The sequence below is a fragment of the Oncorhynchus kisutch genome, linkage group LG7 (genome assembly GCF_002021735.2).
Source record: "Oncorhynchus kisutch isolate 150728-3 linkage group LG7, Okis_V2, whole genome shotgun sequence".
NCBI lineage: Eukaryota > Metazoa > Chordata > Actinopteri > Salmoniformes > Salmonidae > Oncorhynchus > Oncorhynchus kisutch.
In genome coordinates this window covers 16,791,946-16,809,533 of record NC_034180.2, presented here as the reverse complement: position 1 = coordinate 16,809,533, position 17,588 = coordinate 16,791,946, and the positions used below count along the sequence as shown (strand labels likewise).

The 17,588-nt window shown below is 44.0% G+C and overlaps 1 protein-coding gene across 3 annotated transcripts in view; it reads left to right on the top strand.

Annotated features, from left to right (window-relative positions):
• The window catches only part of efcab11 (EF-hand calcium binding domain 11), a 74,670-nt gene extending 57,667 nt beyond the window's left edge, over window positions 1–17,003 (top strand). For all 3 annotated transcript variants that reach the window (XM_020487542.2, XM_020487543.2, XM_020487541.2), the window contains one exon: window positions 16,185–17,003. In XM_020487542.2, the coding sequence (XP_020343131.1) occupies window positions 16,185–16,266 (82 nt within the window). In that variant the 3' untranslated portion in view covers window positions 16,267–17,003. The remainder of the gene's footprint in view (window positions 1–16,184) is intronic.
• The last annotated feature ends 585 nt before the right edge of the window (window positions 17,004–17,588 follow it).

Sequence of the window (17,588 nt, the reverse complement as noted above, 5' to 3'; positions counted from 1 at the left end):
TCAGCATTCTTTGTCCTCCAAACACGACGAGTTGAGTTTTTACCAAAAAGTTATATTTTGGTTTCATCTGACCATATGACATTCTCCCAATCTTCTTCTGGATCATCCAAATGCTCTCTAGCAAACTTCAGATGGGCCTGGACATGTACTGGCTTAAGCAGGGGGACACGTCTGGCACTGCAGGATTTGAGTCCCTGGCGGCGTAGTGTGTTACTGATGGTAGGCTTTGTTACTTTGGTCCCAGCTCTCTGCAGGTCATTCACTAGGTCCCCCCGTGCGGTTCTGGGATTTTTGCTCACCGGTGATCATTTTGACCCCACGGGGTGAGATCTTGCGTGGATCCCCAGATCGAGGGAGATTATCAGTGGTCTTGTATGTCTTCCATTTCCTAATAATTGCTCCCACAGTTGATTTCTTCAAACCAAGCTGCTTACCTATTGCAGATTCAGTCTTCCCAGCCTGGTGCAGGTCTACAATTTTGTTTCTGGTGTCCTTTGACAGCTCTTTGGTCTTGGCCATAGTGGAGTTTGGAGTGTGACTGTTTGACGTTGTGGACAGGTGTCTTTTTTATACTGATAACAAGTTCAAACAGGTGCCATTAATACAGGTAATGAGTGGAGGGCAGAGGAGCCTCTTAAAGAAGAAGTTACAGGTCTGTGAGAGCCAGAGATCTTGCTTGTTTGTAGGTGACCAAATACTTATTTTCCACCATAATTTGCAAATAAATTCATTACAAATCCTACAATGTGATTTTCTGGATTTTTTTTCCCTCATTTTGTCTGTCATAGTTGAAGTGTACCTATGATGAAAATTACAGGCCTCTCATCTTTTTAAGTGGGAGAACTTGCACAATTGGTGGCTGACTAAATACTTTTTTGCCCCACTGTAACTTTGTGGAGACGCACAATTCAGTCCCATTCAAAATCCTATTTTCCTTAACCCCTGACCCTAAAACTAACCCTAAACCTAATTCTAGTTGTGTCACGTTCTGACCGTAGTTCTGTTATTTTATTATTTGTTTTAGTATGGTCAGGGCGTGAGTTGGGGTGGGCAGTCTGTTTGTTTTTCTATGTTGGTTTTTGAGTTCGGCCTGGTATGGTTCTCAATCAGAGGCAGGTGTCGTTAGTTGTCTCTGATTGAGAATCATACTTAGGTAGCCTGGGTTTCACTTTTGGTTTGTGGGTGTTTGTTTCCATGTGAGTGTTTTGGCAACACAGTACTGTTTCGGTTTTGTAAATTCACGTTGTTATTTTCTGTTTAGTGTTCTGAGTTTGAATTAAAAATCATCATGAACACTTACCAGCTACGCTTTGGTCCAATCCTTACTCCTCCTCAGACGAAGAGGAGAAAATCCGTAACAGAAACACCCACCACACAAGAGGACCAAGCAGCGTGGTAACGGGCAGCAGCGGCCGAAAACACAAGACTCCTGGACTTGGGAGGAGATTTTGGACGGCAAGGGACCCTGGGCACAAGAAGGGGAATATTGCCGCCCTAAAGCAGAGCTGGAGGCTAAGTCCGGTAGGAGACCTGAGCCAACTCCCCGTGCTTACCGGAGAGCTAGAGGGACTGGGCAGGCACAGTGTTATGCGGTGGAGCGCACGGTGTCCCCGGTGCGTGTGTATAGCCCGGTGCGGTACATTCCAGCTCCTCTTATCGGCCGGGCTAGAGTGGGCATCGAGCCAGGTGCATGAAGCCGGCTCTACGCATCTGGTCTCCAGTGCGTCTCCTCGGGCCGGTGTACATGACACCAGCCTTACGCATGGTGTCCCCGGTTCGCCAGCACAGCCCAGTGCGGGCTATTCCACCTCGCCGCACTGGCCTGGCTACGGGGAGCATTCAACCAGGTAAGGTTGGACAGTCTCGTTTCTCAAGAGCTCCAGTGCGCCTGCACGGTCTGGTTTATCCGGTGCCACCTCCACACACCAGCCCTCCGGTGGCAGCCCCCCACACCAGGCTGTCTTTCCATCTTCTCCCAACAGGTGCTCCCGCTGTCCAGCGCTGCCAGAGCCTTCCTCCTGCCCAGCGCCGCCGGAGTCTCCCGCCTGCCCTGAGCCTCCGGAGTCTCCCGCCTGCCCTGAGCCTCCGGAGTCTCCCGCCTGCCCTGAGCCGCCGGAGTCTCCCGCCTGCCCTGAGCCGCCGGAGTCTCCCGCCTGCCCTGAGCCGCCGGAGTCTCCCGCCTGCCCTGAGCCGCCGGAGTCTCCCGCCTGCCCTGAGCCGCCGGAGTCTCCCGCCTGCCCGGCGCCGCCGGAGTCTCCCGTCCGTTCGGGACCCGTGGCGAGTGTCCCCAGTCCGAGGTCGCTCATAAGGGGCCATGGGTGCGGTTGAGGAGGCGGACAAAAACAATGGTGAAGTGGGGTCCACGTCCCGCGCCAGAGCCGCCACCGCAGACAGAAGCCCACCCAGACCCTCCCCTATAGGTTCAGGTTTTGCGGCCGGAGTCCGCACCTTACCACGCTGCGCTTTGGTCCGATCCTTACTCCTCCTCAGACTAAGAGGAAATCTGTAACAAGTGGGGATTAATAGAATCTCCCCAGTTGGTAAAATGTTTGTTCTGGTCCCCACAAGTATAGTTAAACACATCCAGGAACACACACACACACACAGGAATTTTAGGTCTGCTGAGAAAATGCATCCTATAACATTTTAACATAGAATAGCTAGATTATTTCAATCATTCAGCCTACAGTAGCTGCAAATGTGTGGTGTTCAATGTAGGCCTGCATTCCATGAGACTTTTGGGGGAAAAACATGCAGGGTTTGACATTAACCTGTTTATCCACTTGTCCTTCTAACAAGTAGGTGACTGAAAATGTTGTTGTTTTAATGCAAGAAACCACTTTTACAAAATAAAATGCATTGTTATTCCCATACCATTATTACAGAGAATCAGACAAATTATGCTCTCCTCTGCCTATTGTCTATTTAGGCTTGAATAAGCTGTCTCAAAATACAACACTGCCCCTTTAAAATAAAATAAAAAGCTGTTTACCTGACTCATTAATCTACTCACAATACAATAGAAATTGTTGAAAATGTATTATAAATTTAAGAACTCACTAGCTAGCAAAGGATATGAACAAAAATGTGTACACGTGGCTACATGCGCTTGTTTTGAGGTCAAAGCGAGGTGCATCTACTCAGAACCGCTCATGCTGTGAACACAGTCCAGTTCAAAGTAAATGACACTGATCCATATATGGCAATGTTCTATTTGCATATAGGCCTACTGCAGCTCTCATTTGTTTATGCCTCACCGGTCTGTGTAGAGTACGGACTGAGTAGTGCGTGTCAATGCAATAAAATCCTACTCTGTGTTCTACCTACAACAACATCTCTTGCATAGTTAATTTTGTTTCAGTGTGTTGCATTGAAAGTGGCTAATATTGTGTTGATTCGACCACAATTGCCACAGTAAAGGGAAATGTGAATAGTGTTAACAGGGAAAAACTCTAGAACAGTGGTCACCAACCTTTTCTGAGTCAAAATCACTTTGAGTCAAAATGCAAGCCGACATGACTTAAAAAATGTACGCCTATGCAACATTAACCAATTAAAAACTACTGTAGCAATGATAACAATGATAATGCATTGTTGTTCAGGCCATAGAAATGTATGGCTTATAAAGGTGTTGAATACAAAGTGTTGACAGTGCTGAGTAAGAAAAAAATAGCAGCACTTTGCTGTATTTGTAGACTGTCTCTCTCTAGTCATGGTTTTAAACATGTTGAAATCTCACAGTATTAACTTTGCTGTAGATTTCTTATGCCTGCTACGTTACTGCAGACAAGGTAATCTGAGCTATCCGATTGGTCAGCGTTAGGCCTATAGTGCACTTGATTTTATCTCTGGGCCCGCCGGGGAAGGCAGAGTTTACCTTCATACACATGAAATGGTTAAAAATGGCAACAGTTCGCCTACCCGGCGCACAAGGGTGCACCTACTGCCAACAGACCATGACTGTAATGACCGACGCTGGAGATGAGAAGCAGGTACGGGGAGTAGAACATTTAATATGGAACAGACATCAAACAGGACAGAGACCGTATTCAAAGACAAACGAACATTAATCCTGAAGCAGGGAACAGAGCTTGGGAACAGACAGATATAGGGGAGGTAATGACCCAGGTGATTGAGTCCAGGTGAATCCAATAATCGCTGATGCACGTGACTGGGTAAGGCAGGTGTGCGTACTGATGGTGGCAGGAGTGCGTAATGCTGGGGAGCCTGGCGACTTCGAGTGCCAGGAAGGGGGATTGGGAGCAGGACCAGGTATGACAATGACAAATACATTTAAAAAAATTGAAGAAAAGGCTTTATTGTTTAGGGTTTGTTCAGAAATGTTTTGCGATCGACTAGGAATGATTTGGAGATCGACCAGTCGGTTGGTGACCACTGTTCTCGAAAGTTGAGTGAAGTTCAATCTCGTGCTTCTCTCTGTGGGTTGATATTTCTGCTTGGCAGTCCCAGGGAGCTGCACGGACGCAGCTTAGAAGGAACATTGGTTCCAACCAAATGTGACAGACAGGCCTCCCTTGGGGTCTGTAGGGCCCAACGGAGAATAGGAAGGTCTTTCATCCTCCTGTGTGTGGGTGAAGATGAAGGCTTTTCATCCTTCAGACTGTGACAAAGGAAACGGTTTCAGCGAGGAGGCATAGAGATGTGTTTTAGGGTACAAAGAGAGTAACGTACCCCCCTTTCCTCTCATCCCCCATTCACTTCTTGGCTGTTTCAGAGTATATTTCTCATTTGATCAGAGAGGCTTGCCCCCACACTGATAGATTGTGGGTACCCATGGAGCTGTTTGTGTTAGCAGGAGCTGAACAACGTATGATGTGCACAGTGGCACCGGTCCCCTCTGATTGGAATAGAGAGAGTGAGAGTGTGTGCGTGTGTGCTTGCGAAAGTATTTCTTCACTGCTCAGTGATTTTGACTCTCTCCATCCCTCCTCTCTCACTTTGTATCTCCCTCCTTTGCCTCATCTTCTTTATGTGTGTGATTTGATGTCGTCGTCCTCCCCCACCCCCCCAGGTGAGTGAAATGAGTTAGTAATGGAGTCTGTGTGAGACCCAGGCGCCCCCCTGCCTCTCCCCAGACACATCCCAGGCAGGGGCCTGTCTCCTGGGCTAGAGAAAGCCGGGCAGCCCCCTTTTTAGAGCATGGCCTCCAGGGGTGGGTCATTTCACTGGCGGCAGGGGGCTGATTCCTCCTCTGCGTTCACATTACAGGGCCAGCAGTATCTCCCTACCCACCTTAGAGCGTACTCCTTTTGTGCACACGCACACACACACACACACACACACAAACTGTTGCTACCCAGGCACATATCCCTCTATCCATCCCCACACCTTCCCTATCTTTTCTCCTAATCTGTGATGTCATGTAAGGAAACAAGAGGTTTATACTTCCTGCCTTATTCTCATTTTAAGCAGCTATGGGATTACACACATACTGCAGACAGTGTGTTCAGAGATTACACTAAGTGCTACTGTATGCCCTTTAATTAATTAATTATTTTTACTTCAGTTTATTTTAGTAACTACTTTCTTAACCAACAATGCAGTTAAGGGCGTGTAAGTAAACACCTGTTGTATTCGGCACGTGACAAATAACATTTGATTGGATTTGATTTTCATCCCCCTTGGATTTTTTTCACATGTTGTTGTGTTGCAAAGTGGGGTTTAATATATTTAATTGGGATTTTTTGTCATTTTGTATCCCTCATTTAATCAAAGTATATTGAAAACCGGTGCTTCCACACAGGTGTGGTTCCTGAGTTAATTAAGCAATTAACATCTCATTTTGCTTGTGGTCATGTATAGAAATGCCCAGTTGCCCATTATTTTGGCTACCGTGGCTAGAAAAAGATATCTCAGTGACTTTGCAGTTCTCTGTCATTGGATTCTGGAGAGGTCGTTTTTGAGATCCATGTAGATCCGCAACAAAAAATCTCTGGTGGCTGGTTTGGAGATGATACAGTATAGCCTAATACAGAAGCATGTCTGTTCTACGAAATAAATTCCCAAATAAATGTATTCTCAAATATTACGCTGTGTGCACTGAACTGACATGCATGATTCTTGCTGACACCCTGATGTTCTGATGAAGGGAATTAAATATTTAAATATTAATAATTAAATATTCTATAATGAGCTCAACTCAAACACCGGTGTGTAGCCTACTGTACCTGCTGGCAAAGTATACTGAACAAAAATATAAACTTAATATGCAACAATTTCCAAGATTTTATTGAGTTACAGTTCATATAAGGAAATCAGTCAATTGAAATACATTTATTAGGCCCTAATCTATGGATTTCACATGACTGGGAACACTGATATGCATCTGTTGGTCACAGATACCTTTAAAAAATAGGTAGGGGTGTGGATCAGTAATCCAGTCAGTATCTGATGTGACCACCATTTGCCTCATGCAACGCAACACCTTGCGACATGGGGCCGTGCATTATCATGCTGAAACATGAGGTGACGGTGGAGGATGAATGGCACGACAATTGGCTTCAAGATCGCATCACAATATCTCTTTGCATTCAAATTGCTATCGATAACATGCAATTGTGTTTGTTGTCCATAGTTTATGCCTGCCCATACCATAACCCCTCCACCACCATGGGGCACTCTGTTCACAATGTTGACATAAGCAAACGGGTAACCAACACAACGCCATACACGTGGTCTGAGGCTGTGAGGCTGGTTGGAAGTACTGCCAAATTTTCTAATGACGACGGACGTGGCTTATGGTAGAGAAATTAACATTCCAATTTTGGAAACAGCTCTGGTGGATGTTCCTCTAGTCAGCATGCCAATTGCATCCTCCTTCAAAAATTGATACATATGTGTTGTGTGACAACTGCACATTTTAGTGGCCTTTTATTGCCCCCAGCACAAGGTGCACCTGTGTAATGATAATGCTGTTTAATCACCTTCTTGATATGCCACACCTGTCAGGTGGATGGATTATCTTGGCAAAAGAGAAATGCTCACTAACAGGGATGGAAAAACACATTTGTGTACAAAATTTGAGAGAAATGGGTATTTTGGGCATAAGGAAAATGGGGCCGACCGGCTCAATTCGGTCTTGTGTAGCAAAATTTCAGTTGGTGTTTTTTACATTGGATAAAAGTAGAGACTCAGAGCTAAAACATGGTATATCATTGTTCTTTGTCCACACCCATTCAACATCGTTCACATCCTCTTAAGCCTTAGCCCCACATCTTTAAGTATTCACATGTAAGGCAATGTGCTAAACAGAGAGTAAGGTAGTGTACTAAACAACCAACGATTTCAAGACTAAAGGCTGCTTTATACAACGTCTATCGGCATGTCTGTATACAGTCCATGACATCATGAACATTCTATTGTTGTTCACAATCAAATTTGTCTTTATGAAAAAGTAGAAACACAAAAACGACAGGCTACATGACATCCGCAGCTTGGTGGTCCAAATAGCATAACATCAGTAAACCCATCCGTTTAAAAATGTATTTAGTATATGTCAATCTAGCAAACCAGGCAACTAAAAGCAACTTTCTAAACCATTTTTTGGTTAGTTTCTAGCTTGCTTGCGAATGTTAAGTTAGCTGGCTAGCCAGTTCAAATAATGACCATAGCTGACAACATCTTAACTTTAGCTAATTTCTATTCATTATAACAGGATAATAAACTCACAACAAGATCATTATTTAAAATAATATTTTTCTGAGGATCCCCATTAGCTGTTACTCTTCCTGGTGTCCCCACAAAACATGAAACATGACATAATACAGAACTTTCATAGACAAGGACAGAACGGCATCAATTTAAAAAGGCACACATAGCTTGTGTGTATGTATTGATATGTAGGCTATCTAGGTGAAATATGTGAGAGGCGTTGTGCTGTGAGGTGTTGCTTTATCTGTTTTTTTCAAGCAGGTTTGCTGTTGAGATGGGAGTTCCATGCAGTAATGGCTCTATATAATACTTTATGCTTTCTTGAATTTGTTCTGGATTTGGGGACTGTGAAAAGACCCCTGGTGGCATGTCTGGTGGGGTAAGTGTGTGTGTCAGAGCTGTGTGTAAGTTGACTATGCGAACAATGTTGAATTTAACACAATGTTTCTTATAAAAAGGAGAAGTGATGCAGTCAGTTTCTCGTCAACTCTTGGAGACTGGCATGTAGTGTTAATATTAAGCTCTGATTACAATGAAGAGCAAGACGTGCCGCTCTGTTCTGGGCAAGCTGCAGCTTAACTAGATCTTTCCTTGCAGCACTCAACCACACGACTGGACAATAATCAAGATAAGACAAAACTACAGCCTGCAGGACTTGCTTTTTGGAGTATGGTGTCAAAAAAGCAGAGCATCTCTTAAATACTGACAGACCTCTCCCCATCTTTACAATCAGTGAATATATATGTTTTGTCCATGACAGTTTAAAATCTAAGGTAACACCAAGTAATTTAGTCTCCTCAACTTGTTCAAAAGCAACACCATTCATTACCAGATTCAGCTGAGGTCTAAGAACATAGGAAATGGTTTGTACCAAATACAATGCTCTTAGTTTTAGAGATGTTCAGGACCAGTTTATTACTGGCCACCCATTCCAAAACAGACTGCAACTCTATTTAAGGGCTGCAGTGACTTCATTAGCTGTGGTTTACTGATGCGTATATGATTGAATCATCAGCATACATGGACACACATGCTTTGTTTAATGCCAGTGACAGTTCATTGGTAAAAATAGAAAAGAGTAGAGGGCCTAGAGAGTGGCCCTGCGGTACACCACACTTTACATGTTTGACATTAGAGAAGCTTGAAATAAATGAAATAAAACCCTCTGAGTTCTATTAGATTGCCATATCATGGATTCAGAGCTGAGGTTGAAAAGCCATAACACATACACTACCGTTCAAAGTTTGGGGTCACTTAGAAATGTCCTTGTTTTCCATGAAAACATGCATGAAATGAGTTGCAAAATGAATAAGAAACATAGTCAAGATGTTGACAAGGTTATAAATAATGATTTTTTTTGGCTCCAATTAAGTAAATTGGCTCCAATTAAGCACCGTCCCCACGCATGTCGTTGCAAAATGGAGTGATAGCCTTCCTTCTTCAAGATCCCTTTTACCCTGTACAAAACTTGAACTTTACCACTACCAAAGCTCCCCCAGACATCACATTGCCTCCACCATGTTTGACAGATGGCGTCAAGCACTCCTCCAGTGTCTTTTTATTTTTTCAGTGTCTCAATGTTCTTCTTTGTGATACCGAACACCACGAACTTAGATTCGTCCGTCCGTAACGCTTTTTTTCCAATCTTCCTCTGCCCAGTGTCTGTTCTTTTGCCAATCTTAATCTTTTATTTTTATTGGCCAGTCTGAGATGGCTTTTTTTTGCAACTCTGCCTAGAAGGCCAGCATCCCGGAGACGCCTCTTCACTGTTGACGTTGAGACTGGTGTTTTGCGGGTACTATTTAATGAAGCTGCCAGTTGAGGGCTTGTGAGGCGTCTGTTTCTCAAACTACACACTCTAATGTACTTGTCCTTTTGCTCAGTTGTGCACCGGGGCCTCCCACTCCTCTTTCTATTCTTGTTAGAGACAGTTTGCGCTGTTCTGTGAAGGGAGTAGTACACAGCGTTGTACGAGATCTTCAGTTTCTTGGCAATTTCTCGCATGGAATAGCCTTCATTTCTCAGAACAAGAATAGACCGAGCCATTTTGAGTCTGTAATCGAATCCACAAATGCTGATGCTCCAGATAGTCAACTAGTCTAAAGAAGGCCAATTTTATTGCTTCTTTAATCAGAATAACAGTTTTCATCTATGCTAATATAATTGCAAAAGGGTTCTCTAATGATCAATTAGCTTTTTAAAATTATAAGCTTGGATTAGCTAACACAACGTGCCATTGGAACACAGGAGTGATGGTTGCTGATAATGGGCCTCTGTACGCCTATGTAGATATTCCATTTTAAAAATCTGCCGTTTCCAGCTACAATAGTCATTTACAACATTAACAATGTCTACACTGTATTTCTGACCAATTTGATGTTATTTTAATCGAAAACAAATGTGCTTTTCTTTCAGAAACAAGAACATTTCTATGTGACCCCAAACTTTTGAACGGTAGTGTATGTTTTCGCAACAACTGGTTATCGTCAATAATATCAAAGGCTGCACTGAAATCTAGCAGTGCATTTCCCAAAATCTTCTTGTTATCAATTTCTTTCAACCAATCATCATTCATTTGTGTCAGTGCAGTACATGTACATATAAGCATGCTGAAAGTCTGTTGTTAATTTGTTTACAGAGAAGTAGGATTGTACAGTTTGCTAAGATCTGGCAGCAAGCTGATAGGTCTGTTGTTAGAACCAGTAAAGGCCTCTTTACCACTCTTGGATAACGGAATGACTTTGGCTTCCCTCCAGGCCTGTTGACAAAGACTTTTCTCTAGGCTCAGATTTAAGCTATGACAGATACTAGGGGCTACAGAGTCAGCTACCATTTTCAGTAGCTGTCAATGCCAGGAGGTTTGTCATTGTTGATCGATAGCAGTAATTGCCTCACCTTTCCCACACTTAACTTAACTTTTCTTTCATTGTTTTTTTTTATTTCTATGCATGAGGATGATGGCTCACTGTTCGTTGTTGCCATTTGTTGCCTAAGTTTGCCCACTTTGCCAATGAAATAATCGTTAAAATAATTGGCAACATCAAAATGGTTTGATGAGTTGAATTTGTCTTTCTGCCCATGATTTCATATAAAGTACTACATTTTTTTCCGTCATTCTTTATATTATTGATGTTGGCTTCATAATACAGTTTCTTATTCTTTTTGTTGAGTTTAGTCACATCATTTCTCAATTTGCCAGTCAAATGTGCAGCCAGACTTATTAGCCACTCCTTTTGCCCCATCTCTTTCAACCATACAGTTTTTCAATTCCTCATCAATCCATTGAGCCTTAACAGTTCTAACAATCAGTTTCATAACATGTGCATGTTTATCAATACTTGGAAGAAGGAATTTCATAAATTTATCAAGTGCAGCGTCTGGATGCTCCTTATTAATCACGTCAGACCCAAAAATATTTTTAACATCATCCACGTAAGACTCACAGCAAGATCTTTTGTATGATCTCTTATACGCAATTTTAGGCCCAGCTTTTGGAATTTTGGCTTTTTATATAGCCACTTTGGACTTTGGTGCAGGTCATGTTTGTCACATTACCATCTCTGGTAAACACACACTATATAAATTAAAATCACGTTTTATTTGTCACCTGCAGAAGGTATAAACGGTACAGGGAAATGGTTACTTGCATAGTGGAGTCTTTTTGTTTCGACATGTAGCTAGCTAGCTAAACAATGAACCATAATCCCAACTCATAACGTTACTATCCTGTATGAATATACAGGTGGCTAAAGCTAACCAACTAGGTTCTATGTTACCTAGCTAGCTAACATTAGGCTATAACTAGAAATGCAAATGGCTCTGGGATACGAATAATATTACTACACAAATTATACACTTAACATTTGCTAGCAAGCCAGCCAGCTAACATTAGCGAGCTATCTAACAGTACGCTTTAACTTGCAATGAATTTGACTCTCTGACAAAATAGAAATGTATAATATCTGAAAATGTAGCTAGCTAGACTCTCTTACTCGTAGACATGGATGAACGTTTTTCCCCTCTATGTCACGGATGCCATGGTTGCCCTTAGTTTGAGGATGTAATCCGGAGATGTGTTTCTTGCAGTTCTTCGTGATATCTGTCAAAAAAGCTGCGTTAGAAAGGATTAGCTACACATACTGAGCAGCTCATGTTATAGACAGAAGCGTACTACATGCCAGACGAATCCAAACTCATCTCGGCATTATCTCAGCCAAACATGGCTAGCGGAAAGGTTCCAGACTTTCCCCATGTCTAAACCAACTAGGCTCGTATTTTTTTAAACTATTATTCGTATTTACAGATAACATACACGTTTGTTATTAAGGCACATGAAAGTTCTGGGATCTTTTATTTCAGGTCATGGGATCAACACTTTACATGTTGCATTTATATTTTTGTTCAGTGTAATTCAAAGCTTATACTTTAACATTCAGGATGTAACTTTCCAGTGCTTTCCAATGTGCAACATTTCTTAATGCAATCTGGGCAAAACACAAAACACTTTTGGCCTTTGTTAAAAAGGCCTCCTACAATTGTGTGTATGGCATTGTTTTAAAAATGAATTTACAACCTGAGTTTCAAACATGGTTTAGGGGCAGCTGCTCTTAAAGGGGGCAATGGCTTCTTAAAAGGGCAATGATACACTTTGTTATATTATAGAACCCCCCCCCCCCCCCGGGAGGCCGCTTTTCCACCATCATAAAAAAGCACCAAATGATGGAATTTCTCATGGAACAATGGTGTCGCATCCTTCCAATAGAGTTCCAGACACTTAGAATCAATGCCAATGTGCATTGGCCCTGTTAGGACTAGGGATGGACAATATATCAGTGAACATATCGGAATCGGACGATATTAGCCAAAAATGGCAACATTGGCATCGGCCCAATGTCTAGTTTAACGCCGATGTGCAAAACCGATGTCAAAGCTGACGTGCATACCTATATAACGTAGGTAGGTGACATAATGATGCCATGTAAAATGTAGCGCTACATGTGCAACAACGCATTCCAAACCTAGCCCACAATGTCTGCTGTGTGGATCGAGCAGTCAACAAGTCGAGCAGTCATTTGAAAGAGGAAGACAATTTCAGCGAGACAACTCAAAGGTGAACTCCATTAATGCCAAGATAATGGAATTCATGCCCTTGACAATCAACCGTTCTCTTTCGTGGGTGATGTTGGCTTTCGCTGACTGGTCGAGCACAGGTACACACTACCAAGTGTGTTATTTTTCAGATGTTGCCCTACCGGAGTTACACAGTAATAGTGTCACTGATATTAGCTTCACGACTAACATTTGGACCAGCGATATCAGCCCCATGAGCATGCTGAGTCTGACAGCACAGTGGGCACAGTCGTCGAGGATTTTGTACTGAGGAAAGTCGTACTGCATGCTCATGAATGTGCTGGTTGTCATTCTGCTGCTGCCATTTCAAGTGCATCACTAATTAAGACACTTTATTTTGGTGTTTCCTTTATTTTGGCAGTTACTGACTGATTAGGTTGGAACCCTGGGCTCCTGCACGCCATAAGTCTGTGTGTCTTTATGTGCTTGCTTGTGTGTGTGTTGCGATGCACAGGCAGAAACTGGGGCAGATGCTCTCACGAGAGCATCAATATCCCGATTGGGGTTCCACACACACACAGCTGCCACACACTGATAATGTAATTAGGTATGAATGGATCCGTCTGGTGTAACCAGTTGTAATGGACTGAATGAACAGTCAACTACTGAGCAGTCTTTCTTTCTCTCTCTTTTTCTTTGTAGACAGTGTTGGACCACTGTGTCCGCTCTATTCAACATTGACAGAGTTTAAACAGTTTTTTGGGGGGGGGGGCATGCTCTCTTTTTATGCACATGGTGTGTTTGTGTGCTTTCTGTGTGTGTGTGAGCTTTGTGTGCGCGATCAGTATGTGTCTTTAGAGCAGGGATGGCCAACTCCAGTCCGCGGGGGGCTGACTGGTGTCACAAGTTTGCCCCAACTAACACACCTGACTCCAATAATCAACAAAACACGATCTTTGGTTTAGAATGCAATTAGTTTGATCTGCTGTGTTTGCTCGGGTTGGGGGGAAAAGTGAGACACCACTCCAGCCCCGACGACTGGAGTTGCCCATCCTGTTTTAGAGCAATGAGAATACTGTGATTAATGCTCCTGGGCCTCCGGTGCATGCTGATGATGTCATAGCCTGCTTGTTCCACTGGCCCCTGGGAGTTGCTGTCTTTCTCCCCTTTTGGAAGCTGACGGCAGTGAGTGAGTGAGACATATTCAGCCCCTCCCACAGGCCCAGGTTCATACCACTTAGAGCAGGGATGGTATCAAGCTGGAAGTCCTCCAGGAGCTACTCTACAGGGTCTGTCAGGTGGGTCTCCTCTCCCTCTGGCACTTAGTTGATCACTTAATGTCACTGGTTGGCTAGGGAGTTCACACACCTGGTTTCACTAATTAAAAGGAAAGTATGAAAAGCAGCAGACTGTTGCCTTCTAGGAGTTGACTTTCACATCACCTTTTTCGTCTCTCACTCTCTTCAACTCTCCCTCCCCATCCCACTCTTTCACCACATTTCTCTCCACCCCCCGCCCTTCTCTCTATCTCCTTCCAACTCTGTTTCCCCTCTCCATCCAGCCCCCTTTCTCTCTTCCCTTTCCATCCCCCTCTCTCTGACCCACTATCAGTCTGTGTTTGACAGCCTGAGCAGTAATGGTAATTTCATAGCTGTCAGTACAACACAGGGTTTCAAGAACGGTCAGTGTCAGGCCTTAATTAGACTGTCAACACACACACACACACACACACACACACACACACACACACCATTCCAAATGTGTGATTATATACACACTAATCACGTCTTAATGGTACGTTCTTGATTGTGGTCGTAGCTTCTGTCAGTTTAAATGTCACTGTGTAAGTGGTTTGTTTAAATGACACACTCATACACACACACACTCATACCCAAACACACAAGCAGCACGCTGGCATTAAGTCATGATCGTCTTCCATCTAATGCTACATAAAGTGGTCTCTTAGTGTTGTTATCCGGCTCACCCTCATCTTTGTCTATCAGTATCCGCTGTTTTGTCTTCTCTTTCCATAGCAATCTCTCTCTTTCTCTCGCTGTCTTTCCATATCACTTTCTCTCTCTCTCTTTGTCACTTTTTCTTATCGTCTTTCTTGCTCACCCGCAGGGATTCAGAGAGTCTTTACTAAACCATAGTAGACAGTTCTAGACACTCTTAGCAGAGCTTAGAGGGCTTGAGGGAAACGAGTGGGTGAAGAGGGATGCGCAGCGTTTCCAAAAGCTCTGTCCTGGAGACCCCAGGTGGTGCACGTTTAGTTGTTTTTGCCCTATCTCCCACACACCAGATTAAAATAATAAACTCCTCACTAATCCGCTGTGTAGTGGAGTGCTTGGGGGAAAACCTAAATGTGCATCCCCTGGGGTCCCCAGGACAGAGTTTGGGAAACCCTGTATTCACAGAGTAGCTGTTTCAGGTGTACAGTAGGTCCACCAGGTAAAGAGGTGTTTCGGGAAATGACGCAGCAGGTGAGGTGCGACAGGTGCCTAGGAGGACAGGGTTTTGTTTGTTCAGCCTCCACTACATCCCTGGTGGTGGGAGGGTGCGGTGGAGGAGTGATAAATGGGCTGTGAATGGGGGTGTCACACTATCTAACCCTCTTCTACAATACAGATAGACCCCCTGCAGTCGAGTCCAAATTGGATCCTCACAGTGCTCTCATTTAGAGCGCACGTTAGAGCTTTGGTTAGTAGAGCGAGACGATGAGACACAGGAGGAGGAAGTGTGATTTTCCACTGGCTGGCTGTTTAATGCTGCTCTAATTCTCCTTCCCGTTGATCCTCATCTCCACACAGCTGCTGTGTTTACACGCACACTCTGCACAGCCAAGGAATGGAGAGATCACACAGAGAGAGTGGGAGAGAAGGTGTGTGTGTGGTAGAGCGACATGGAGGAGAGAGAGAGCGCCAGGGAGAGATGAGAGATGTGAAGAACGAAATAGAGCGAGAGTCAGGTCTATTGTACTGTAATTTCTCCATTGACATGATTCAATTTGCTGTAGCGACTTCTTCATACACTGGCTCTGGAGTGGAGTGGCTCATCCTCTAGTGTGATAGTGTGTGTATGTCTGTGTGTGTTTGTGCTCATGCAGTTTGTGTGTTTGTACAGTGCGCGTGTGTTTCAATGTGTTTGTAGAACTGCTATTTTATGAATATAGAACAGAGTAATAGAGCCATTGTAAAACACCTGCAGCCTGTGGTGCTAGGAGCCAGTGTGCCAGCGCTTGGCTGTAACGTGGCTGACTAGCTGTGCTCTCCAGGGGTAGAGAATAAAAAACAACTTTGGACAACTGGCTGCTTCTTACCACAGAGATGTATGCTTCTTCTCTCCTCCTTCTATCCTCCTCTTTTCTCCCCTCATCTCCTCTCCCATCTCCTCCCCGCCCCTCTCCTCCTCTTCTCTAACTGTGTTATTTGTCTCTCTTACAGGCTGGCAGACCAGGATAGTGATGGCCACGTGAGCTTCAGAGACTTTGAGTGTGTCATCAGCTATGGACAGGCCAACAGCTAACTGAGAGTGGACACTCAGTTCCTCTCTCCTCCTTGGACTGGACAGTTTCGTTCTGGCCAACATCTAATAAAAATCAACAATGGAACAACTTGTGCAGAATGCATTTTGGAACCCACTGTTGACTTGCTTTTGTGCCACCTCTGCTACTTTGACAGAGAACCAGTGACCCAGCCACCTCTCTCCCTTTTTACCCCTCTCCTCTCTCTCTCTCACTCACTCACTCAACCCCATTAAGCAGGTCCCATCCCATAATCCCCTGCTCTCCCAAATGCACTTCCACCTGAGAGAGAGGGGGAGGGAGAGAGATAGAGAGGGGAGAAGAGAAGGGATGAAGGGGTAGGTTGCATCCAAATTGAATATTACCCCTGGTAGTAATAATATTGGATTTTTAATCAGGCAGGGCTCCAGGACAGCCCTAGCTGCGCCTCCATAGCTTCTCTGTATTATAAAGCCCCGGTGAACAGGGTCATATTCATTAGTGCACAAAGTAGTAAAACACATTGCAACACAACATAAAAAAAATTACTTATTTGGCATGTTCAGGTAGTCCCTCCCAGGTTTCAGTACATTTGGTGCCTGATGAACAGGACCCAGGGCTGCTGCTCCAGAGGGGATTTGCCAGCGCTATTCTTGTTCCCGCCAATTACAGGACTGTAAATACAATGTTTGTGTTCTGGAGAGATTTATGACGACGGCACTCCCGTCTGAATAAAGATTAATTTGTTTTTGTAATCAAAGTACCCGAGTATTGGATCTGTGTGACGCAGAGAGACACAAGTGCACACACGGCATACAAATGCATACACACACAGTCAAAAGCTTACATGCACACTCATATGAACACACAAACATTGTTGTTTAAACACAAACAGTCTCACACACTTGAAAACAAACACACTCACAAGTCTCTCTCTAACACACACACACACTCAATTACTCTCACTCACACACGTTTGTTTGTTTCATGTATCCATCAAAGAGGACTCTGGGGGGGGGGGGGGGGGGGCTGCGAAATAAGGAAATGGACTTGAAGGGAAATATAATCAAGCAGTTGTTTAATCAAATAGAGTAATTGTCTAATCCTGCCTCCGTCTCATCTTGAGGAAGCAGCGGTAGCGGCATCCGATACGTACTGGGACAAGACACTTTAATCCACTCTCTTACTGGATTAAACCAATCCTCCCATTCATTCTACACAACATCGGGTTACGGAGAGAGAGAGAAAGAGAGTGAGGACGGAGAGAGGGAGGGGGATAAAGAGAAGCTATGAGGTAGAGAAGGAGAATGGAACTGATACAGAGACATGAACAAGGAGAGAGGAA